Source organism: Zootoca vivipara, chromosome 5 (assembly GCF_963506605.1).
Source record: "Zootoca vivipara chromosome 5, rZooViv1.1, whole genome shotgun sequence".
Classification (NCBI taxonomy): domain Eukaryota; kingdom Metazoa; phylum Chordata; class Lepidosauria; order Squamata; family Lacertidae; genus Zootoca; species Zootoca vivipara.
The window spans coordinates 30,240,845-30,266,797 of NC_083280.1; the positions used below are offsets into that span (position 1 = coordinate 30,240,845).

At 43.3% G+C, this 25,953-nt stretch overlaps 2 protein-coding genes and 1 long non-coding RNA gene across 7 annotated transcripts in view; 2 read left to right on the forward strand and 1 right to left on the reverse strand.

Annotated features, from left to right (window-relative positions):
* SERPINE2 (serpin family E member 2) overlaps positions 1-14,872 on the forward strand; it is a 31,021-nt gene extending 16,149 nt beyond the window's left edge. For all 3 annotated transcript variants that reach the window (XM_035132467.2, XM_035132465.2, XM_060274550.1), the window contains exons 4-9: positions 1,962-2,159; positions 5,594-5,792; positions 5,912-6,012; positions 6,357-6,443; positions 7,536-7,619; positions 11,161-14,872. In XM_035132467.2, coding sequence (XP_034988358.1) covers positions 1,962-2,159; positions 5,594-5,792; positions 5,912-6,012; positions 6,357-6,443; positions 7,536-7,619; positions 11,161-11,198 — 707 coding nt within the window. In that variant the 3' untranslated portion in view covers positions 11,199-14,872. The remainder of the gene's footprint in view (positions 1-1,961; positions 2,160-5,593; positions 5,793-5,911; positions 6,013-6,356; positions 6,444-7,535; positions 7,620-11,160) is intronic.
* Positions 1,971-19,157, reverse strand: LOC118093414 (uncharacterized). The gene is made up of 3 exons (XR_004693635.2): positions 18,682-19,157; positions 17,656-17,883; positions 1,971-2,283 (listed from the first exon to the last, which is right to left on the reverse strand). It is a non-coding gene; the product is annotated as an uncharacterized LOC118093414 (long non-coding RNA).
* Positions 19,158-19,276: 119 nt separating this feature from the next.
* WDFY1 (WD repeat and FYVE domain containing 1) overlaps positions 19,277-25,953 on the forward strand; it is a 31,560-nt gene continuing 24,883 nt past the window's right edge. Inside the window, exons 1-2 of one of the 3 annotated variants that reach the window (XM_035132462.2) lie at positions 19,277-19,510; positions 24,891-24,958. In XM_035132462.2, coding sequence (XP_034988353.2) covers positions 19,374-19,510; positions 24,891-24,958 — 205 coding nt within the window. In that variant the 5' untranslated portion in view covers positions 19,277-19,373. Of the gene's footprint in view, positions 19,511-23,785; positions 24,781-24,890; positions 24,963-25,953 lie in introns of those variants that run through there. The other 2 variants (XM_035132464.2, XM_035132463.2) reach the window with 2 other exon arrangements.

Below are 25,953 nucleotides of genomic sequence, written 5' to 3' on the forward strand. Positions count from 1 at the left end.
TTGATTTGGTTATAATGTACAGCACATTGACGGAGTAGAATAGTAATAAAAGTGTCTTGGATTGGGCAATATCCCTTTGCGTCCCTGGTCCCCAGCACCCCTGACTTAGAGAACAAGGCAGGTATAACATAGTGTTTGGGGTCAAATAAGGCCACAACTTTCTTGATTACAGATGTTAAGAGGTTTGGGATGTCCAACTTCCAAGAGACTGCGATCTACTCCCAATATAAAAAAACTGGCAATGATCTACCCATTGTCATTGGAGGGAGGAGGAGCGTGTATGGGGTGGGTGGATTGCCTAGAGTTGTTGAGCTTTTTTTGGGGGGGGAGGATTGCACAGAGTTTTAAAGCTTTTCCCCCTTAACCTTTTGTACACGATAAGGATCCCCGCGATCTACCAGGATCAGCTAGGGATCTACCAGTAGATTACGATCTGGTAGGACATCCCTGGCATAGACATTGGGTGTAACCATAAAACATCCATCCCACTTGCTGGAAGTATTGCTGTAGGGGTCGATCCAGAGGCAGGGAGGACCTATGACTTAAATCTAATAGGTTTGTCCCCGTGGGGTTGCCACCTTGAGGAGTGCTGTGGCCCTAGCTCCCACTTGGTGCCTGGAAAAAGCATTTCCGGTTCCAGTATTCTTTTAACGGGATGCCCCTTTCCCTAGGAGAGGCAGGCAGAGTCTTACAACCTCCCCTCCAACCCAATGCCCAAACCACCACCTATAGTAATAAACGTGTCTTGGATTTTGGCAGTATCCATTTCTGGAGCCTCTAGTCCCTGCTGCAACTGGTCTCTTCCTCTTCAGCTTAACATTTTTTTCCAAATTCTTTGAAAAACTGACCTTTAAACATCTGAAGCATTTGGATTGATTTTGTACACCCTGCCTGCAAGTACAGACTGTTCTTTTAAACATAAAAAGTGTAAATCAAACTACAAAATGGCAATATATATCAAATCTTTTTCACTAAACTTGCCTCTTGACTACATTATCTTCTGTGTGAGTACACAGGTAGTGGCAATTTCCTTGATACTCACTTATCTCACTGTTTTGCCAAGAACACCATCTCCTCAAAAAATTCTCGTCCCTGTATTGATGTAAAGTTCCTTTCCTTTCCTTGTGTTTTTCTTTATATCCACTCCTTTGTTCTTTGTTCTTTTTATGATGAGATCTCAAAGAAAAAGCACCAATGGCAAATAAAGTGGGTAGTATATTTGGGTCAGGAAGAAAGCTGAATGTTATTGAAGCCCGTTGATTTCTTGTTTGTAAACTCATAGTGTTTAGTAAATTGCTTACTGATTTATATTACTTTAAAAAACCCAAAATACTAATTAAAAAGACCATGGACTGATTTGCCCCTGTAATTTAGGGGAATATTTCTGCATAAATGCCAGAAATCTTGAATTTGGGGGGGGGGGTTGGTGCCTGGAGGCTTCAAGATGCCTCAAGATGCCTCAAGATGCCTGCTGATCATGAGACTGGCACACATATGTACAGAAGGACAGCAAGGTCTTTGAACAAGGGGGGGGGGTGTCCTTTAGAACACCCTTCCCCAACTTGGTGCCCTCCAGATGTTTTGGATCATAACTCCCACCAGCTACATATCAGAGGGCACCAGGTTGGGAAAGGCTACTTTAGTACAAGATGGATTTCAATGGGTTTGATCCAGGCAAACCTCCAAGTGTATTGAGAAGATTTGAAGAAAGTTTGGCAGCAACCCAAGGCTAGTTCCAGGGGTTGGGAGCTCTAGACCCTCTATCAATCTATCTTGTGCTTTACTAAATCACAGCTGAACTCCAGCATGGGTCTCCTGTGCATTCTCTTGGTCTGAATCTTGTTGTAGCTTTTATTTAATGTATTGAATTGGGTCCCCCCCCTTTCTCCCTTTCAGCTTTTATGATTAATAAGCTTCTTTGTCTGCTTGTAAAGTATAGGGTTTTCTTTTGTGCTTTTCAGGTATGATAGACAGCATCATATCTCCGGATTCTCTTGATAGTGAGCTGACCAGATTGGTGCTGGTAAATGCAGTATACTTTAAGGGACTATGGAAATCACGTTTTCAGCCAGAAAACACAAAAAAGCGAACGTTTAACGGAGCTGATGGAAAGACTTACCAAGTGCCTATGCTGGCTCAGTTGTCAGTGTTCCGATGTGGTATGTTCAATGATTTTTTTTTTCTTTGCTGGACTGTTGTTTTTGTTGTTGTTGTTTTTTGGCTCTAGAGTGGATTTCATCCTGAAAGCAGCAGGTGCCCATCTTGCCTGCTTTCCCCCAGTTTCTGAGAAAGGCAAGGTAGAAACTCAACATGTATAAAACCATCCCAGAATACATGCTAAATTTTGTGGTGATGTTGTTTCTTGAAGGCACCAAGCATGAGAACAGCAGTGGTTTTGCTGGTATGGCTCTGCATAACAGGGCCCTCCAGATGTTGTTGAACTACAAGTTCCACCATCCCTGGCTTTGGGCAGTTCTTCCTGGGGTTGATGGGAACTGGAGTGTGTGGAAATGTCATTGTTTCTTTGATGTGTGCACCCACTAGTATTGATGCTATATACGGCCCCCTTTTTATCCTAAGCTTGGCTATGTAGTTGCCATTTCTTGGCCAGTAACACTTTGATTAGCTAAGTTCAGTTGCCTTGGAGGAGGCAGCTAATGTAAGTCTTTGCCTGCTGAGAAAGAGGATATTCAGCATGAACATTTTAAATCTTGTAACATTTCCAAACTCAAGTTCCAATGTAACGTAGGGAGTGTTTGAACAAAAGGAAGTGTTTTCAAAGAACGCGGAACCAGTGGCCTTGCAGATGATGCTGGATTCCAGCTCCCATTAGCCCCAACTAGTATGGTCAGTAGTCTGGGAAGATGGGAGTTGTAAGTCAACAACAACTGGGGGGGGTACAGAGTTCCCAATCCTGTGCTACTTTATCCCTTTCAGAATTCCCTCTTCCAATGAGATGTGGTCAGGTGTCCTTTCATTCTTGGCAGAAATCTAGCACTAACAGCTCCGATCTTCTGTTGAAACATTTTGTGTTGATAGATAGCATATGGTATTCCTAATGAGCATTATTACTCTCATCCCCTTAAAGAAACCCAAGCTGGATTAACAGGTTTTAGCTCCATAATTCATAATTAAATGTTCATACCTCAACACATGCATCAAATTGAGAATCTTAATAAAAATGGAGGGGGTGGGAAGTGAGAACAGCTTTAAAAAATTGCACCAGTTAATTGGGGGCCAAGCACTTATAGTGCAATATTGTGCATGTTTGCTTGGAAGCAACTCCTACTGGGTTCAATGGGCTGACTCCCTAGTAAGTGAATTAGGATTCCAACCCACTTTGGAAAGTCTTCATTAGCTTGTTCATTTTGATTAATTAAACTTGGCAACCCTAATACAAATGCTAGCTTACAAAGATTCTGTATTTCACAACAGACTATTGCTATTTGCAGTATTGTAAATCTATAACAGGAAGTTTGATATTTCAAGATTTCTGAAAGAGGCATCTTATTGCTAATAAAACTATTATTGTAATCTTTTGAAGTTGCCAGTTGAATCTTACTTTATTACTAGCAGGATGCTTATTTAAATGTTGAATGTAAAGAACAATGAGAATAACTAAAAAAAGGGATAACAGGAGTCCTTAAACATTAAAAACCTTTTTGTATTTCTGTTGAAGGTACCCCATTCTCCTTAGCGTATGCAGCATTTGAGAATAGAAACTTTTTATTGAAACTCTGTAAAAGCAGCTGCAAAACATTGCACGCAATAATAATTTGCTGTAGTTTTTCCAACATTGTATTTTTGTTGGTTAGCTAAGTCACCTGGTATCACTTGATGGTTGTAAAACCTGTAAGCTGCTTGCAGCAATATTAAAATTATCAATAAAACAGATCACAATATTTAAAGATAATTAAAATTAACTGTAAAAAGATTAAAATACACCCATATCTGTGAGTCTGGGCAGGCTTGCCTAAACAAAAATGCTTTAAGTTGTTGTGACAGCTTTACAGTGAAAACAGGGCTGCTGGAACAGAAGGTATCAGCATCTTCAGGGAAGCTCCAAGGTTTGCAGAAGTACAAAGCAAAAGGGGGGACACTCTCCTGTCAAAAAGGCTCAAAGACAGACATTATTAGAGCTGCAAAATGCTTGAGTAGTTGTGGCAAGCAATGTGTTTGTTGTACTTCCTGTTTTCTTGATGTCCTCATAATACCAGATTCATGGCTCGTGTTTAGAAGTTATGTAGAGACAGTTGGTATGACACTTGGCCGGTTTGGGGATGTCTTTCCCCCAGTTTTGAACATGGCGTGAGTAGATAGGGAAAGCCCCTTTTTGGTTTCTGTGTGTTTATTTCCTTTCAGCTTTAATCTATTGCAGAAGCATTGAGAAACAATTGCTATCAGTAGCATGCCTTCATATGCAATGATATGCAGGTACACCACCCTGGTATATGCAGTAGTGAAAAGGGTGGGTTATGCATTTTTTAAAGTTTAGTTGTGGCGCCACGACTTCTGTAACGTTCTTTAAAGGAGGCTTCACCAGCCTGAGGAAGGAGGTGGGAATAGGGCAATGCTGGTGGGGCGGGGAAAGAGAAATGGTGATTCTTACTTGTGCATATCATTGGCCTTTTACTTTGCATGAGAGTGTTTATATAAACATTAAGAACATAATTTACGGAGCATAATAATAGACAGAACAATAATAAAACAATCAGAAGAACAGTCCCCTCCCCTCACACATTTAACATGCCATAGATTATTTAATGGCTGAAGGCCTGAGTAAAGAGGAATGTTTTTATCCAGCACCTAAAGACATGTAATGCCAGGCGAGCCTCTCTAGGGAAAGCATTCCATAAACGGGAAGCCACCACAGAAAAGGCCTGTTCTTGTGTTGTCACCCTCCAAAGTTTTGTTTATTCAGGCCTGAATCAGGATCATTTGCTGAAAACATTGGGGGATGTCATGATGACTCCCTGTCACCCCACAGAAGCCCTGAAATTTCCATGGACCAGCTTGTGCAGGTGTGCTGTCTGAAAATCTGTAGCAGCAGAAAACATTGCACAGGCAGAGTCTTCAGACAGTCGGAGCTGGAAGTCTGGGTGGCTGCCTGTTGCTACTCGCTTTCCTTCAGAATAGCCTGAAAGGTATGAACAATCTCCTTGGCATCGGGATGAACATGGCTTTTGTGAGCACGGGAAGATACATTCTGGTGGCCAATGGGGCCAAAAGGGAGAATGAACAAATGAGGCTCCCCCTCCAGCCTGAAATGATTCCTAATCACCTAATCTCCCTAATCACCTCCAGGGTGATTAGGGAGGGGAAGAAGTGACCTGCAGGGCAGGACAGCAGCTGCAGATGAAATGAAAGGGGCAAGTTATGATATTCACAAGGAAGTTCTGGGGCAAAAAAATGTCATTTTTTTCTGCCTTTCTTTCTCTGCCGGCAGCGTCCTTGTAGATCCCTAACTCTCCTCCTGCTTCAGGGAACAGGCTGAGGACAAGCTGATCCAATTTGTTTCAACAGCTACTTATTACTGAGACAGTCTTGCAATACAGACTGAAGGTTTTCTTGTCTTGGATTTTCTTTCTTTCAGGCACAACAAGTACTCCTAATGACTTGTGGTACAATATCATTGAATTGCCCTACCATGGCGAAAGTATCAGTATGCTGATTGCTCTGCCCACGGAAAGCACAACTCCTTTGTCTGCTATTATTCCTCACATTAGCACAAAAACGATACAGAGCTGGATGACAACTATGGTGCAGAAGAGAGTGCAGGTTATTTTACCCAAGTAGGTTCTGTTCCCCCCACTTTATCTCACACGTATTTATGTCACCTCTATTGAAAAATCCTTTCACAATTGGACTTAATTTTAGTCTCAGGCTGATGCTTTTCTGTTGCTCCCACCAGGTTTACTGCAGAGGCAGAAACAGACTTAAAGGAACCTTTACAGGAGCTTGGCATTCGAGATATGTTTGATCAGTCAAAGGCAAATTTTGCAAAAATAACAAGTGAGTTACCCTCTCATTCTCTTGTCCATGAGTTTTAGGACTAGGGATTTGTGGAAATAATTTGGTTACTTTGGCTTTTATCCCACTTCTCACTGAAGTTAAATGATCAAAACACTGCTTTGCGATCTGTCAGTGTCATTTATTTCATACCAAGCGATTACCTGGCACAATTTTTTTTAGCAGGTGGGGGGGGGATGGTATCTTAATAACAGCGTACAGAAGCAGATTGACTTCTACTTCTGTTTTTGTATTACGGAAAGAGTTGGCTTCTCCCTGGAATGTAGCATGAGGATGTGTATACATAATATTTACCACACATATGTTCTGTGTTTGACCCTTAACAGGAACAGGAAACATTCATGTATCTCAGATCTTGCAAAAAGCAAAAATTGAAGTGAGCGAAGATGGAACCAAAGCATCTGCAGCAACAAGTAAGCATTTCACTGGTTCCCCTAAATCATCATTTATGCATATTGAAATTATAGGTTTTGTAAAATAATAATAATAATCAAAAAATCATAATTTCATTAATTTTAAAGTATAGCTGAAATGGCATTGCCAAACCAGAATAATCATTTAACAGACTTCCAGAAAGCACTCCTGCATCCCCCCCCAAGCCTAATTGGAACTTAGGAAGGCAGACCAATGGTCCATCTAGGTCAGTTTTGTCTACACTGACTGGTAGCAGCTCTCCAGGGTTCAGAATGTCTTTCCCAGCCCTGGAGAAGTGGGAGATTGAACCTGAGACCTTCTGCATGCAAAGCAGATGCTCTTCCCCAGTTATGTCACTCTGCAAGACAAAATTCTTCACTTGGAGATTTTTCTTTTTTCTTTTTTTCAGAAAGTAGTGTAGAATTTTTCTAAATAAATATAGCTTAAAGCAGTGGTGTTCATACACTCACCAGAGCAATGTGACTCTCAGTAGCTACTGGACCTCAGCATTTCCAAATTATAGAGTAATTTGCCCAAATCTAATTACAGTTTAAGAATATGGCATTTTAGTCTCAGGCTGATGCTTTTCTGTCCCCACCCCACCCCCACCCTGGACTACTTAAGAGGTAAATAGATTAAATTCTTCCATTTAGAAAGTACTTGTATATTGCTATCTATTTAGAAAAATGTCCACTGGTTCCTAAAAAAAGGTTCTAGGTGACGCAAAAATGAAAAATACAAAGTGTCTTACAAAAGTATTCAAAATACAATACAGTAATACTAGGCAGGAACTTTTCAGAACCTGTTTTTAAACCTGCTTCTGTTTAGGCACACCTGCCCAGATACGTAATTTTAAGATGTTATTTGATTAGGAAGATTGTTTTACAGTTGCTGTTTTTATTTATATTTAGGGGGGAAGTAATGTCAACTTGCTTTTAATGTTTACTTTTAATGGATATTATTTATATAAGCCACTTAGAGTGTTTATTGTTTGTTGATTAAGCAATTTATAAATCTTGCTAAATAAAATGTAAATATAAGTTTAAAACCATTGAGTGACTATTCCCCCCCCCTGTTTCTGTTTGTCCAAGCTGCAATTTTAATAGCCAGGTCATCCCCACCTTGGTTTGTGGTAGACAGGCCATTTGTATTCTTCATACGGCACAATCCTACAGGTAAGTAATATTGACTTTCACTGAATTAAATGCAAACAGCCTTCCTCAGGAAACAGAAGCCCGCAGCTGAAAACAGACATCTCTTACATGCTTTCTTGCCTTACGAAATTCGGTCCTGAACCTCCTATCTCCTTATACTGTGCATAAGAGATTTCTTCACTTGGAGGCAATGCAGCAGCCTGCAGCTGCGCAGGATCCCAACACTCGAGGGGTTGTTGCCAGGGACTAACAGGCCCCTCTGTTCCACTGGCATATTTATTAGCTCATCTCCATAAATGGTGCATGCTGGAGGTAAAAGTGCCAACGCTGTGGAGGAAGAGGACTTCTGGCATGAGTTCCCAGACACAGGCAGCTCAGGACAGCAAAGGCACATTATGCGATCCCGAAGAGGAGCACTGGCCGGTTGTCAAAACACACATCTCTCTTTGCTCCACTTTGAAACCCTGTTTTTCTTCTAATTGATATTCTAGGCTCAGTATGAGCTTAGCTGCTTAGGAAAAACACCTCACCTCCCTCACCCCCCGGCTCTGCGCAAAAATGACTCACAAGGGGACTTGAGGGACCAGGACATCTGAACACTCTCTATCTCTATCTCTCTCTCTATGCAACATTTCAGTCATCTCATTCTCTCCTCCACTACCACCCAGCATCAAAGCAGGCTAAGAACAAAATCTGCTGGCATGCACTGAATATTTTAAAGATGCCATACAGAAGCAGCAGGCTGATTTCAGTGGAATCTTCTGGGAAGTGTTGCTCCCAGTAGCAGACTCGGATGCATAAGCAATTTTTACTAAAACTGTACCTGGTGGGTTAGATCTTTTGAATAACGAATCAGAACTGAAAAGCAGCACACTTCGTACATCCACCTTCTCTCACACAGAGAGGTGTATTGCAGGCCCTTTGTATTCTCTGGATGCAGCTACACTTAGCAATACCTAGTGAACATTCAGTTATTAATTCAGGACAAGCCCTCTGTATATAACTTCATAAGAAGGGGCTTTTTTTTAAGCAGGGAGTTGGGAATGAAATACTCTGGGATTGAGGTTGGGGATGTTTGTTTGTTTTCCTTGTTAAAATTCAGTGGCCCTATTCAGGCAATAAGAGACCTCAGGGAATACTGTCTTGCTTCTGATTTTTGTAGGTTGCTCTGGAAGTCTTGATGGTGCTTTAAATAAACAAAATCTTGCATTTTCTAGCACTAGCCTTGGGGGCAGGGGAGTACCACACATGAGTGGGTGTAGGGATGAGCACGAGAATGCTGCCCCACCTAGCCTGATCCCTGTCACCCTCTATGAGTTTGAGGGCAGCTGTGTAAAGCAAGGGAGCCTGTTTCATCTTCTGGAAGCTCCCCTCGTGATGCAAAACCCCAATTTCCCACAAGCAGATAAGTCTTCCTGCTGCAAACACTGCGTTTCAAAAAGTCAAATTTACCGTATTTGCTTTAAGTTCTTTTTAATCCTACTCTTTAGCTGAAAAGGGTCCCAGAGCGTCTTAACAAAAATCAGCCACAATTCAGTCTCTGCACTGCAGACTTTGATTCTACAAACACGACACACGAGGAAAAAGGAATTACAAGGAAGAAAGAGAAAAGCAATCTCAGGGACCAGGTCTTAAAAGTTATAGTGCTTGTAAGAAACAGCTAGGGTAGAAATAATTTAGGTAGCCTGTTGTACTTGCTGCCACTAGGTGATAGTTGAAAGAAGGGCCAAATGCAGCTTTTATTAAGTAGGCCTGCCTGCCTTTGTTTTATTTTATACATTTATATGCCATGAGAATCTTACCTTGGTGGTGTGCATAATAAACTCTGAGTTAAAACAATAAAAGGACAGATAAAGAAACTGATATGCTTTATCACATATGTATCGGTAGAATTGTATAAAGTCACATATTAACAAGCATCTTACAATATACATTTAAATCACTTTTTTTTTCTTAGTTCTCAATATGAAAAGGTTTAGTTTGACTGGTGGCTGAAGTTTGGAAAACAAATAGTACACATACTAATGGATTGACGGATTGATTGATTTGTGTACCGCCCTTCATCTGAAGATCACAGGGCAGTTCACAACATAAACCTACAAATTGAGAACGCAAAATACATAATAAAGCAAACAAACCAATAACCCCCCTCCCACATTTAAAAGGCCATAGAATATTTAGAGAATTGTTTCCCCCAGTGGCCTAAAGATACGTAATGAAGGTGCCAGGCGAGCCTCCCTGGGTTACAGCATTCCACAAGCAGGGAACCACTGCAGAAAAAAGCCTCTTCTCAGAACCTCTTTGTAGAGGAGGCACATGAAGAAGGGCCTAATCCCCAGTCCGACCCAACTGTGGCAGACTTCAGGCTCTCAAATTTCAGCGTGCCCCCCTGGCCTCTAGCACTTTGTTCTACAGTAGTGTTGTGGTGCCCCCTGCAGCATGGTGCCCAGTGCCTTTGCAAAACCACCTCTTGCCCAAGACCAAAAACACCCACTCCACCCAACCAGGTCTCTGTGATAGAGACCAGATCGGCCGCCTCATCCATAATCAGATCATGGGTTTGGGAGGTCTTACTCAGTGCCACCCTTGCATTCAACAACACCAGCCGCAGACCCCAGACCTGCACACATTCGCACTGGAAGGATCTTTATGTGCATTTGAACTTTTGTCGCTGTCCCCCCCCCCCCCCCCGGGCAGCAGATGCAAACTGATGAACAGCCACTCTCTGATAACCCACATACACAAGTATATAAAGTGGCTTTTGTGAACTGGCTAGCTGGGAACTCAAGTCCAGAGTGCATGCCTTGCTCTCTTCCTCTCTGTTCTTGAGAAACATTGATAGTGTCTGCTGAAGTAAAATTGCACTGTACTCTAAAATGTTGAACATTTTTTTTAAATCCCCATTGATTTTCTGGTACTTGAGTGAAATTAGGGGATTTAAAGCTCTTCAGTTTTACCAGATCCTGTTCCTTAGTGTTACTAAATTGAAAGGGAGTCCTTGTCAGGTTTTAGAAACAGGCAGTAAAGTATCTTTACACAATAAAAGCAGAAAAGTGGTTTCTACTAGGATAATCTGGCTTTTAAAAACACAGGTTTTATCTTTTTCAAAATGCTTTATCACATGTATAAATGCCTACTGATTTTTAAAGAATTCTTACATATTGTCTGGCATGTAACGGTACCAATTAATTAAAGTATTAAATTTACATTTTCATATACCAACTCTCGCCTCTGAGAAGTTGAATCCATGGACTTGTGAGAATCACAGTTTAAAAGTAGAAGTACTGTTTCCTTTTAGAAGGAAGTCCAATATTTGATGACATTCCCTATTAAAACTATGCATCAAAATGACCTTAAAACTGAGCCTTTATCTTTTAGGATCACAGACTAAAATTGGGTTCTGCCTAATAGTCATTAATGCATTTAAGCTTGCTGCTTAATTGAAATCATTCTTGCCTAGATTGTGTTGAATGTTGAACCATCTGGAGGGTTTTGTTTTGTTACAAAACAGGTGAATCGTGAATTAATCCAATATCTGCAATAATGTTTTCTCGTTCCACAGGTGCCGTTTTGTTCATGGGACAAGTCAACAAACCTTGAATGTGGGAGATTTTCCTTTTGAAGCAAATTTTAAAATGAATGCCCTTCTTCCATTAAATATTTTTGTACATTATTATTTGGCTATGAACTAGCATTTAAGTGTGGTTGGTCCGACTAGGTTTTGAAAAGGAGTTTTAAGTAGCTGGGGAGTGTTGTGGAAAAACAGAATGCCTTTTCAAAACAAGATTCTTAAAACTACTGATTAGTTCCCTGTGTTAATAACTTTTGAAATTTGGGGGTGGGGTGGGATCTTGAGTATTTTGTATTGTGATTTTAAGTCTTAACCAGAGTTGGAACTAAAGGAGCAACTTTGATTTCTGTTTGGTTTGTACATAAATGCCCTCCTACTGCTATTGCCATCCACCGAGTAGTTTGATGAGGCATTGCTGTAAGAATTTCAAAGCTTTAGCCATTTTTATTTTATATTGTGCATGCACTGTTGAGACTTAAAACAACTAATGTCCCAGTTAACGCCTTTTCATTGGTGTAATGTTCAAACTTGTCATTGCTAGTATACACTTTCTATGGATTTAAATTTTATATTTTTTTGTACAAAGGAAAAAAAATAAAGTCATTATGAACAGATGAAAGCAGTGTAGTATCAAAGTGATGTTGGCAGAGATGATTAGTGAGTTGGATGTAAAAGGTCAGCTGTCAAGTGGAAGGAAACACAAGTTTGAATTCTCTGGACTGATGGGATTTTGCTGTGCTCTGGTATGCGGTAACAGCTCCAGCAAAGACTGACCTCTGTTTACTCAATATTCTGAAATGTTCCAGACTGTATTATGTATGCAGGTATCTTAAAATACCATTCCCGGTGGTAATGCAGGGACAAGATAATTGTTCGTTAAGAGAAATTCATAAAAGTGTCTACGGCTTGTATAGCACCATAATTAAATACAGAAGTAATTGTTAACTGGACACAGCCACCTCCTTTGGGTAAACCTTTTTCCGTGTGTGTTTTTGTTGTGTGTACAAATAAGAACGAGATTAGCTATGCCATCCCTTGGGCCTGTTGGGTTTTGAATATTCTGCAGAGAAGTCCGCATATTTTCCCACCAGCTTGATGCATTTTAGCTGCCCCAGCTGAGGCCAGGCATTTTCTCTTTACCTCTCAGTGATGTTATTCTCATGAAGGTTAATCTCTATTCCAGGAATCCCCAAACTGCGGCCCTCCAGATGTTTTGGCCTACAACTCCCATAATCCCTAGCTAACAGGATCAGTGGTCGGGGAAGATGGGAATTGTAGTCCAAAACATCTGGAGGGCTAAAGTTTGGGGATGCCTGCTCTATTCAGCTGAATGGAAGTTGTTTCTGATATCAGTTACTGTGGTGGGAATGTATCTGAGGCAGCCAGCGGTTTTCATCTTGTATGTAAAGGGAAAGAGAAACACTACATACATTCTCCATACAATCAGCAGTAAATGTTCCTTCCTGTTTTGGAAACAATAACCTGTGCTATATTTGACGCACGCTGACTTTCAACACAGGTTGAAAACTTACTAGTACATGTTACCATCTTCATGCTTGTTTTGGAATTATCCCAGTTACCATTTTTTGCTGTTCTTATTCATTTATACGTCTTAGGACTGCTTCCCACTTTCCCCAAAACATTGGGCCAGTAGGTATACAGCTTTAATTAGCAAATTTGTCACGTGGTAAAGAACCTGTAAATTATGCCCCTCTGTCAGCTGCACATTTGGGATATTAAGCTAGTGGTGGATGGTTGGGGAAGGACCCTGAGTGAGAGGCAGGGAAAGGAAGACCTCCTGGGGTTAGAGACAGGGGAAAAGAAAAGGAATCTCCCAAGCAAGAGCTGGGAGGGTTCAACATTTGCGTGTAAATTAACGATTAAGAACTACCTTGGAGAGAGGACTCTGCATTTTCTGTTTTCTTTCTGTGTTTTCGTTTTTATTTAGATTAGTTTATTTAATCTTACTGCATTATGAAAAAGATTTAATGAAAATTCTTATTTCTTAAAAAAGGAATATTAACCTGGGAAACTGAAGAATAGATTATCCATTCCAATTGAGGGTGGGCAATAAAGTCCTTGCAGAACATAACAGAACAGAATCCTGTAATTTTGCAAATGATACCACTTGATTATTATAGTTTGCTATACAGTACTATATACAGTAGGCTTTTTTTTCTCCAATCCGGAAAAGGTAGGGGTAGACTGGATTGTGTTTTTAACATGCTCTAATGTGCCTGAAAAGCTGGTGTTGGATTTACCGCTGTCCCATTTGTGTTGGACAGGAGTCATCCCAGATTATTCTGCATGCAGAGGAGAAATGACAAGCAGATGCTTAAAGAAACAGTCCCTGTGGCTAGCAATAAACTCAAACCATGGTTTGATCCTGGCTTGTTCTTGCTAACCATACTCTTAAAGAAGGCAGAGTTCCCAGAGGTCAGACACCATGGAGCTATGATTTTTATCTTTAAAAAAAGAAGTTTCCAATCTCATTGGGGGCTAAAGAGGAGGAAGGCAGGAGTACAGAAGCCTGATGCTCATTCACGTAGCAAGGAACCATTATTTCAGCAGAACTAGGCCTATATGTAAACTCCTGTTTTATACTAGGCTAAAGTTTTTTTTAATATACAGCCCCACCCTGAGGATAAGGTCATAAAATAGCATCTGCTTTAAGCCTCTGCTCCCAAATACTAACCAAAATGGAAGAGCCTTTGAGAAATGGTTCCCTGGAGGATCACAGATGAAAACGCTAGCAGCTGAAATGAAGAGATGTCTCCACACAGCCAACGTGTGCCTGGTTATTCTAAGAGCAAATACATAGTTCCTCTGCTTTTTTCCAAAAGGAATTGCAGAGGGGGACATAAATATACCATCTAAATTTTCAAGAATTGCTTCAAAATCTTCAGTTTGAACCTCAGTGACCCCATAGGAGCGAAGGTTCCACTTTGTAGATAGGAAACTGAGACTGAAAATGACTTGTCAAAAGTCCCATGGTGCGTTCAGACCAGTATTTGCATGCCCTATACAGTCATGTGAATATTAGAGCCCATATTTCTCAGCCGAACACTGGTGTTTTAATCACATCATTTTGTAATGTCTGGTTTTGCTTAAGACATTCATTTCTTTGTCTCTGAAACTACTACCGGTAGGTCATGTGTGTTTGAGAGCTTGTTCAGCTTTTAGACAACTAAGTGGTCTAGTTTTAAAAAGAAAAAATGTTCTAACTTTGGTCAGGAAGATTTATACAGCTGCCCCTTATTCCTATAAACTCAATTATTAAGCATTCCATTCAAGTAAGAAATGTGCAAGTGGGAAACCAATTGGCGCAAGAGGTTTTGTACCCTGGTCACCTGCCTGGCCCCGCTATTCCCCACCTTAGTATTTGCTTCAGCAGGAGTCTGCATGAGGGGTGATGTAGTTTATGAGCATCAGAGCCTATTCAATTGCAGTCTCGTTTGGTGTATGTATTGTTAGTATGCAAGCTTATCTCTACTACGTAATATTTAAACCTACAAAATTGTGCTCTATTTTGAAAGTTGTTGGGGTTTTTTTTTTTGCAAGGCACAGTCTGTTGTCAGAATATTTTGAATAACTTGTTTTCTGAGATTGAATTGCAGAGGGTTTTTTATTATTAAAAAGGTTATAGCACCATCTTGTGGTCAGATCACTGATATAACATTGAATAAAACCTTTTATCTATTTATATTACTGTGTCTTGTTTATCTAGTTACAATACAGTGCTTCACTACAAGTAACTCGAGGAAAATCCAAAGTCTGGCAGGACCTTTATTGGGGCCAACTAAAATGTCACCGGCGTAGTAGCATTTTTTTATATTAAAAATATACTGTAATAAGAGTAGGAGGCTCAAATGATCAGTGTTACTTTTTAAAACCTGAGTTTGCTATCTAGAATTGGAAATCAAAACTGCCAAGCTAAGAAGAAAATAATAAAAAGAGGCAAAAGCTACGGTTTATTTCGAACCAAAACTCAAAATGCTACAATGATCTGCAAGTGGAACAAGGCATGGTACAAAACTCATGAAAATGCTATTTAGTGGTACAGAACAACTGCATCTAACTCCATACTGCAACCTATTGTTATATATGCCTCATGGGTTCAGGAATTACCTTGGTCTCCTTTGGAGGCCAGTAGGCTTACTGGTATTTGTAATATTTCTTTATAAACGTACAGCTTGAGAAGAGGTGGAGGTACAGCTTTAAACATTTCTAGGAGGGTTGTATGTGCACCTCAAGAATATGGCTCCAGAACCAAGTTGACTCTGACACTCCTCAGTCTGGCTTTCTGAAACCAGCATTTCTTCACCCATAATCTTGATGACATCACCCCCAGTCAGAAGAGAGATGAAGGGGGCAAGGGAGAAAAGAAAGACATGCCCCATTTTATGAAATAGCTTTCCTTTCCCAGAGCAGTCTGTGGCCATTTCCTTGTTGTTCGGAAGAAAATTGTCCCTAACGGTCCCTATAATAACCTATCACCTTACTTTTTCTAATAATAGACTGTGCATGGCTAGATCTGCTTGACGGGTTTGCAGTGGCAATTCTCTTACCATGAATGTTGGCAGAGGCCCAGCCCAAACCCATAACACTATTTGGCAGGGTGGGGAGCTGCATTGTGTTGGCGCTCGAAAACTTTCTCTCTGGGAGCCTCATTTTCAGAGTCATCCAGTATTGTCCTCACCTCCACAATCATGAGGGATAGGAACATACTCGTTTTTAAATTTTAAAAAAAATTGTAAAAGGGGGACAACTGGTAATGTAATACATGCCCCAAGTCCTAGGCTGTGGACACACCAGCGGTTTAAAACACAACAAGGCTGTTTCCATCTGTGGCACATGACGTACACACCAGAGAGGGGAGGAATGCATTTGCCGGAAGCACATTACCTGATCTGCTTCCCTGCGCTTTCAGCCCCCTGACCTCCAGTGACCTGTCATCTGCATGTCCAATGGCTGTCTGAACTCTACTAACCGCAGCTTGTGTTTTCAAATGGTGTGGTGGAAAATGCATCAAATGAGAGTGTTTCGCATGAAACTACTGGATACATATGGATTGTGGTTAATGTCCTGTGTACTCAGCTTCAAACAGTAGTGGTGGAAGTGCACTGGGGTCAGAGTAAAGGGAAATGGGTACACTGCCCTGCTACCAGGACAGCTCACTTTTTAGTGGTTGGCAATTGCCGGCAGCCAGTACGGTAACAAAAAAGATAAAGGGACCCCTGACCATTTAGTCAGTCGCGGACAACTCTGGGGTTGCGGTGCTCATCTCGCTTTACTGGCCAAGGGAGCTGGCGTACAGCTTCCAGGTCATGTGGCCAGCATGACTAAGCTGCTTCTGGCAAACCAGAGCAGCACACGGAAACGCCGTTTACCTTCCTGCTGGAGCGGTACCTATTTATCTACTTGCACTTTGACGTGCTTTCGAACTGCTAGGTTGGAGCAACGGGAGCTCACCCCATCGCGGGGATTTGAACTGCCGACCTTCTGATCGGCAAGCCCTAGGCTCAGTGGTTTAACCCACAGCGCCACCCGCGTCCCATGCCAGTAACATACATCCCTGCTAAAGTCGCTGCTGACCAACCAAGAACATTGGGGCGACTGCTCCGAAGCAGCTCAAGTCTATTGTGGCAAGCACCCTCTTTTTAAAAACATGCAAGCTAACACGAGCCACAGTGGTGCATGCTCTAGTTATCTCCCAGTTGGACTACTGCAATGCGCTCTACGTGGGGCTACATTTGAAGGTGACCCAGAAATTACAACTACTGTAATCCAGAATGTGGCAGCTAGACTGGTGACTGGGAGTGGCCAACAAAACCATATAACACCAGTCCTGAAAGACCTACATTGGCTCCCAGCACATTTCTGAGCACAATTCAAAGTGTTGGTGCTGACCTTTAAAGCCCTAAACGGCCTCAGCCCAGTACAGTCAAACCTTGGTTTACGATCACTTCAGCGAGCGACCGCCGCGGACCCGGAAGTGTTGACAAAGCGTGCCTTCAGGGAGCAACCGCTTCAGCGAACGACTGCCTCCGCAGGATGGATTGCGGTCGCAAACAGGTACCTGAAGGAGCCTCTCCACCCCCATCATTCAGCCTGAGGTCCAGCTCCAAGGGCTTTCTGGCGGTTCCCTCCCTCCGAGAATTGAAACTACAGGGAACCAGGCAGAGGGCCTTCTTGGTAGTGGCGCCCACCCTGTGGAATGCCATCAGATGTCAAGGAAATAAACAACTATCCGACTTTCAGAAGACATCTGAAGTCAGCCCTGTTTAGGGAAGTTTTTAATGTTTGAAGTTTTATCATGTTTTTAATATTTTGTTGGGAGCTGCCCAGAGTGACTAGGGAAACCCAGCCAGCTGGGCGGGGTACAAATAAATTATTACTATTATTATTATTATTATTATTATTATTAAGCTTGGGGGTGTGTAGTAGTATCTTGACCACTTTTCACCAAGGTAACATGGCTCTCACCTGAAGAAAGCATCTCCACCCCTCTGTGGGGTCCCTGAGTTCAGAGACAGTTGGGCAGCAATGCTGGGAGTCAATTATTGCTTGTAGGTTTCACTGAGGTATCTGGTTGCGTATGGCTGAAAGCAGGACTTGAGGTCGGAACCTTCAGTTTGTCCCATCAAAGCTCTTCCTAGTCCTCAATTCCATGGTGGGGGTTGCATCGTAACCATGTGTACTTGGAAGTATGCCCTGTAGAATTCAATAGGGGTTACTCCCAGGCAAATGGGATTAGGATTGCAGTCTTAGATGATACCCTTGAGGGAGACATTTTAGTCTGCAATATGCACTTCAGAAAGGCAGCCTTGGTGGTGGTAATGGGGTGGGGGAATGCTGTATCCTGGCGGGAGACCAACAGGAATGCTCTTTCTGATTCCTTGTGGGACAGGGAGGTGAGTGGCATTTTCTCAAGTGGACGGAGATGCATCCTTTTCCTTACCCCACCCCTTTAATTTGGAAAAACCAATAGCTAAGTGCCAAACCACTGTCACATGGTTTGCATGAAAAAAAGATCTCTATCAGCTATGGTTAAAGAACTGCACTGGCAGGCTGCCGCAGTCCTATGCAGGTGAAACTCAGAAAATTAGAATATCGTCGAAAAGTGCATTTATTTCAGTAATGCAACTTATTATTTTTTTATTTTTCTTTAATTTTTACAAATGCTTTCTTTTGGAAATTCCACAGTAATAAAACAAATACTGTAGTTACAATAATACAAAAATAACCATTGCTATTACATTTCATTAATTACATTCCATTTATAATTGACCCGCCCAACGACAAATAATTACAATTACAGTACAACAAATAAAGGCTTGACATATCTTGCTTTCCATGTCATGCATCTATCTCATACAGTATATTGGTTTCAACTTTTAAGTTGCATTACTGAAATAAATGCACTTTTCGACGATATACTACGTAATTTCCCGAGTTTTACCTGTACATACATACCCAGGACTAAGCCCCATTGAATTCAATTGGATTTACCTCTGAGCAGATACTTCACAGCTAGTACTTTTCAGTTTTGCCTGTGAATGCCAGGATTTTCTGTCCTTTACCAGCCACTGGCTTCCTGAAATCTTAACATTTGCCAGCAATTGTCAGCCATGGCAGAATTTCAAACACTGCTTTGATCCAGAAAGCGAGTCATATACCCCATAGAGCTATGCTCTCAGGCTAAAACCCATCGATCTCGGGAGGTCTTTGCCTAACTTCGAATATCAGCCGCTGATCATCTTCATGTATTCCCGCATCTGCAGGAGGGTTGGACTAGATAACCCTCAGGATCCCTTTCCAACTCTACAGTTCTATGAGTCTTCTGTGCTTACTATATATGCGGTACCAGCTGCGGCTTTTCCTAGGGCTGCGATGTTGCGAAACGGTATCTGAATCACACAGGGGTGAAAAGACGCCCGCCTGGGACAACGGGCCCTTTCGGCGGCCCCTCTACGTTTTATGGCAATCTCACGACAGCGGTCGGGCGGGGCTGCTGCTGCTGCCATTACGGCGCCATCCTCTCCCGCGGGTTTGATGGGAGGAGTGACGTCGGCGTCCGTCGGCGCGTCTACTCCAGACATTACGGAAGATGTCTGCGCGCTGAAAAGCCTTTTTCCCGGAGTCGCCGCTACACCCGCCACTACGGGCCGCCGCGCTCCCCTGGCCGGTCCGGGCTTTGCGAGATGGCGGCCGAGATCCACTCGCGGCCTCAGAGCAGCCGGCCCGCCCTGCTGAGCAAGATCGAGGGGCACCAGGACGCCGTCAGCGCCGCGCTCATCATCCCCAAGGAGGACGGCATCATCACCGCCAGCGAGGACAGGTGAGAGGGAGGGGGCACCCCGGGGACCCCTTCCCCGCAGCGGGCGGCGGGAGACGCTTCCCCCGGGCGAGGGTCCCCCGAGGGTCCCTCCGCTGCCTCTCTCCTCCGCACCCACCCAGTCCCGGGCCCCGCAACCTATTTCTTCCTTTGCAGAGACCCGCCTCTTTCCTCCTCCTTTTATAAGGGCGAAGCGCAGCTCCTGAGCATGGGGTTGTTGTTTTTTTGAGGGGCAGCAAAGAATTGGGAATGGGTGGCTGTTATTTTGTCGCCCCCCCCTTTTTTGCTCCGAAATCTCTGGGTACATAATTGTTATTGTGGGGCGGAGAGGAAAGGAGGAGGGACACGCCCCCTGCCCTCTTGCTTGGCGTTTTTTTTTTGGAGGGGGGGCTGGTCTGCCTCTGGTGGTGATGTTCACGCGCAGCCCCCCACCCCCATTGGAATAAAATGTGCAACAAAATGTAAGAGCGTTTCTTTAAAGGAGGAAGAAAAAGTTTTTTAAACAGTAGGATCCTATGTAAACGCCTACGCGAAGGAGGGTGGTGCCTTTTTCCTTTTAAAAGGGACACACACACACACAAACAAATATAAATATATATCTCGACACTCATATCCACATGCAGGGCCCTGGATGACAACGCTTCCCCTCTCCCTCCTTCCTCCCCAGACACAGCCAAAAATCAGCGGGGGAGGTAGCTGTGTTAGCAAGCATGTGGGTTTCTGGTGGGATGGGAAGCCTTGTGAAACTTAACAGATTTGTTTCCTTGGTGGACTAGACCAGAGCTTGCTTTGTCGGATGCAGGAAGAGCTGCATTCTTGGGCAGTGGCTGCACAGGTGGGTTTGCAAATGGGCACTGGAGATGGCTAAACAATGGACACCCCCGCCCTCCCCGAAGGCTGTGGACACATGCAAACTTGCAGGAAAGGAAAGAGCATCCCCCTTTTATCTCTCCTTCTCTCTCTCTCTCTCTCTCTCTCTCTCTCTCTCTCTCTCTCTCTCTCTCTCTCTCTTCTCCCTCTTCCCAAGATTGCCAAGACTGGGGAGTGGTTTTGGCACTACTTACCCAGTTTGGATGTCTGGTGTTGAGAGTGTGGGGAGTAAAAATGTAAGAGAGCCCTGCTGGATCAGGTGATCTAGTCCAGCATCCTGTTCTCACAGTGGCCAACCAGATCCCTCTGGGAAGCTTGCAGGACATCCACATAATAACACTCACCCATGGGTGAGAGGGAGTCAGGTGGGGTGATCGGGTATTAACGTTGCTTGTCAGGTATTAATAACCAAAAGCTGTCTCCAGTCTCCTACATCTGTCCAACCAGAAAATCTTCCTTTTTTGTTGCATAGAAGCCACAGCCGAACTTGATAAAAGGAGTAGTGTCAGGCTTTGAAGCTGCCTTGGGTTGTGGCAGGCTTTCATCTCACACACATGCACCCCAACTTCTCTATTTAGGTGAGGGGTGACCTCAGCAGTGACACTGTGCATACAGTGGGGATAAAAAGAGTCCTGCATATACATTTCATGGGTGAGTTCTGATGTTTTCATAGAATCATAGAACTGGAAGGGACCCTGAGGACCATCTAGCCCAACCTCCTGCGATGCAGGAATATGCAGCTGTCACCTATGGGGATCAAACCTGCAACCTTGGCGTTGTCAGCACCATGATCTAACCAACTGAGCTGCCTGGGACTCCCATCTTCAAATGTAGGTTGTGTGATGAGGTCCTGGTGAATCCAGTCTCTAATGATGCCCAAGGAAGAGCGCCTTTATTCTTTTTCTTTCTCTCCTTGCTCCCACCCAAAATGCACACTAGTTTACTGATGCAAAAAGATGAGAGCCCTTAACCAGTCCCCCCAGGCTTGTTTGGAGAGAAGCAAGTGAGAATTGGGTGGATGCGCACCAGTTCGGATAGACTGGTCACTGGTGACCTTCCCCCAGTGCAGATGGAGAAAGGAACAGACAGGCCAATTTGCTCATTCTATTTGTAGAACTGCCAGCAAACCTTCAGCTTAGGGTAGGAAGGGCAACTTTGAGCTTCCCTGAGACAAAGCTGAGTTCTGTGCAACTTTAATGCTTGCATAACCTTATCTGATGATGGGTTATATTTCTGAGTTATTCAGAGAACAAAATATAAAGGCTTTTCTGTCCACCCTCCCCATATTTCACATTATCCCTACATCAAAACACCCCAGTGTCCTGTGTGTGCATGCGCATGTGTTGGGTGTGTGTGTGTGGAGAGAGAGAAATGGTTGAATACTGGCGCACTGCCTTGAAGCAGAAATAGCCCATCCCATTTACTCAGTCTGGGGAAGCGTCTGACTGTACAGAAATACTTTCTTCCTTCTGCTCTCCCTTCACAAAGACAAAGAGCGCTCATACTCCAGCACAAATACTTTTTCGCATTGGTTTGGGTGCTTAAAGAACAACAACCCATTTTTGTGTCTCCTTAGCCCCTTCAGTCCTTCTTTGCCCTACTCTGGCCTTTGAATTTGTTCCTTGAAATCTTCTCTGACCACTCTTTATATTGCACCTTTGAGTTGCATGGCTGAGTTACAGAGTCAAGTGCTTTATAGCCTAAGTTTAGATTGTCTGCTTTGATTTTGCATCCTGCTTTGCACTAACAACATAATTTGCACACATTCTTCAAGTTGTGTATTGCCAGCTGCCAACCAGCAGGTAACATTGAGGTTCACATTGCCTTTGTCTTCATTGTGACGGAGCAGAATTTATAGGGGAATATACCGGTACATGTTAGTCTTTTAAGCAGATGGTGCACAAGAGAGTGCGGAGAGAAAACTGCCCCACAAAGCTGTGCTTAAGCAATCAAGATAATAATCGGTTTCATCAGACCAAAGGGTTAATTGGTGCTAGTTCTCAAAGCCCTCGGGGATTACAGCATCTGTTGCACAGGATTACATTTAAGCTAAGAGAAGAATGCATGTTTCCTCAAAGTGGATGAACAATGTGGCTCGGCAATACCAGACGAAGCATTTTGATTCTTGGCTTGTTATTCCAAGCAGTGCTTGAAGTGTGCAGAGAGGAGGTCGCTCTTGTTGTTACTCACTTGGGTGGAAATTCAGCAGCAGACTTCCTAGCACCCAGCAGTGTCATGCACCTTGGGGCCTTTGCCACGCATGCCATCTCATGTCATCGGAGAACTGGGATGGGGGTAGTGGCCAGGTGTGAATGGTCAACTGGCAAATCCACCATTCCAGTTGCACCTCAACCACAAACCTGTTCAGTCTCTATTCTCTGATTGTGTACAGTGGTACCTCGGTTTACAAACACAATTGGTTCCGGAAGTCTGTACTTAACTTGAAGCGTACTTAACCTGAAGTGAACTTTCCCATTGAAAGCAGGGCCGGCTCTAGGTAGACCCCCGGTGGTGTGGGGCGGCAGGCCGCCGCGCGACGAAGCCGCGCGGAAACCATGCTGCGCCCTACGGGGGCGCCGGAACAATCTCCACCCCTCAGCGCCAGGGCGGCCAACCTGCTCGAGACTGCCCTGATTGAAAGTAATGAAAAGTGGATTAATCTGTTCCAGACGGGTCCGCGGAGTACTCAACCTGAAGTGTACTTAATCCGAGGTATGAGTGTAATTGGTTCCGGAAGTCCGTACTTAACCTGAAGCGTACTTAACCTGAAGCGAACTTTCCCATTGAAAGTAATGGAAACTGGATTAATCCGTTCCAGACAGGTCCGCGGAGTACTTAAACTGAAAATACTCAAACCGAGGCGTACTTAAGCTGAGGTTTGACTATATTCGCTGCCATTTTTGTTGTCAAATGTGCAGACTCTTTTTTTAATGCTGCTTCGATGCATTGTGTTATTGTGCTCATTCAACAACAATGTATATATACCGCAATGCATTAAAAAAATATCATGATTAGGAATTCTCAAAAAATGTTGTCATGTATGAAGTGGGGGTGGGGTAGAAGTCTGTTACCTTCACTGTTATCACCAGAATTGTTAAACCAGTGTGTGTTTTCACAAAGCACCCAAAGAACTGTTCAGTTCCACTTCCTTCAATTATTTCATCCTGAAATCAGTCTCTCCATCTTTCATCCATCTTCTCTCAATGTGCTTCTCACGACACACCTTTTCTCTTGAGCTTTTATTTATTTTGCTGCGTTCACCCTTGCCAGTCACAAGAATGGCAACTTTGGGCTTTCTAACTTAACAACCATTATTCCGAGTCAAATACAAAAGCTTGGTGAGCTTTGTAGCCGAAGCAGGATTTGAACACGTTTCCCATATCCATTCGGGATGGGGTGGGTGGGGCCCCAAATGTGGCTCTCCAGTCCTCTCTATCTGGGCCATGGGACTTCTCCCAGCCGTGCCCCCTCCTAAGCCACACTGTTCACAAGCCCTGCTTTGCCGCCACCTTTGAATGTTCTTAACTGGCTAGAATGTGCCCTTAAATTCTGATAATGCCTTTTGCATGCTTGGATGGAAAATGGAGAGGAATGTGTGAGTGTGAAGAAGCTAGCCCACTGGACAAAGGTACAATTCACACTTTATTGCTTTAACCACTTTGTCTTTGGTCTGTCCACCACTGGCATGTGATCCCCTCTTCCAGTTGCCCAAGTGGGAACATGAAAAATGTTCCCCACGTCTCCTCCTAGTGCTGAACCATGTTAGTTTTCTGCTATATGATACACTTCAAAGGTAACAGGGTTACGATGGAGGTAGTGTCCCTGTTTCTGGTCTACCCTCTAATCCAGGGTTCCCAAACTAAGGCCCGGGGGCCGGATGCGGCCCAATTGCCTTCTAAATCCGGCCCGCGGATGGTCCGGGAATCAGCATGTTTTTACATGAGTAGAATGTGTCCTTTTATTTAAAATGCATCTCTGGGTTATTTGTGGGGCATAGGAATTGGTTCATTATTATTTTTCCAATATATAGTCCGGCCCCCCACAAGGTCTGAGGGACAGTGGGCCAGCCCCCTGCTGAAAAAGCTTGCTGACCCCTGCGGAGTCTAATCTGAGCCTAGGGATACGTATGAGACCACAAGTAGGCCACAGCGTGTATTTTCGTGGACTTAATTCTCTGTACCAATTATACTGTATATTTTAGAACCCTCATGAAAATGAGCAGGTCATATTGAAAGGCTGAAGACAGAATGGTGAATAATCATTTACAGTTTTGATCATATAAGTATTATATAGCTGTGGTGTTATGGCTCATAAAAAGTCAGCTGATAGGTCACTGATACAGTACGGCAGTGGAAGCACACGGAAATAGCCAGGATTAAAATAAACGACTCCTTTTAATACTGGTGTGTCTGGTAGACATAAATTAAGATACATACTTGCCTGAAAGCACTAGAAATATTATTTTCCACATTTCACTGCAAAATGATTCTTCTTTCTTTCCCTAAATTCACAGGACAGTTAGAGTATGGCTGAAGAGGGACAGTGGTCAGTACTGGCCCAGCATTTACCACACAATGTCATGTAAGTAAGTACAGACACTGCTTTGTTGATATCATTGGTTGAGTGTGTCTCTTGTGCAAATCTAGGAAGAGATCTATGAAGCTGATGTATGTTATGTCCTACTGTTTTGGGTACTACTGTTAATGTTTTGTACAGTGGAACCTTGTGTTACGGATGGGATTTGCTCTGGAGGTCCGTCTGTAACACGGAACTGATGCAAGCCGAAGCGCCGCGTCTGTGCACACACGCGGTGTGATTTAGTGCTTCTGCGTATGCGTGAGCAGCGAAACCCAGAAGTAACCTGTTCCGGTACTTCTGGGTTGCCGCGGGACGCAACACAAAAGCATATAACCTGAAGCAGACGCAATGAGGTATGACTGTATAGTGGTTTCAGTGCGTGGTGTTAAATAATAATAATAATTTATTTATACCCCGCCCATCTGGCTGGGTTTCCCTAGCCACTCTTGGCGGCTTCAAACCGAATATTAAGAACAGAATATTTACTTCCCTAAACAGGGCCACCTTCAGTTGTCTTCTAAAAGTAAAATAGTTACTTATTGCCTTGACATCTGCTGGGAGGGCGTTCCACAGGGTGGGTGCCACTACCGAGAAGGCCCTCTGCCTGGTTCCCTGCAACTTGGCTTCTCGCAACGAGGGATTATTACTGCTACATTGCTAATTATTACTGCTACATTGCATTTTGTCACGTTGCAGACCGCTCTGTGAGAAAAAGGGTAGAACAATAAGAATATTTATCACTATAGTAGTGATATATAATACTATATGACTATAGTAGTAGCGTGAAAGTAACAGTAGATGGCTGTTATTGTCAACCAGGATGGCGGCATTTGTTTTAATTCCTTGTTGCTTGATCCTTTTTGTGGCTCCTCGCTGTGCTCTTTCTGACTCCTTTAAAGGCTTTTGATGGTGCTTCCTCAGTAGGCTTGTTTCAGCAGTCTGCCTGTTGATCCACGAGATCGTCTTGTGACCCATGTAGGAACTTTACAGCTGGAAGG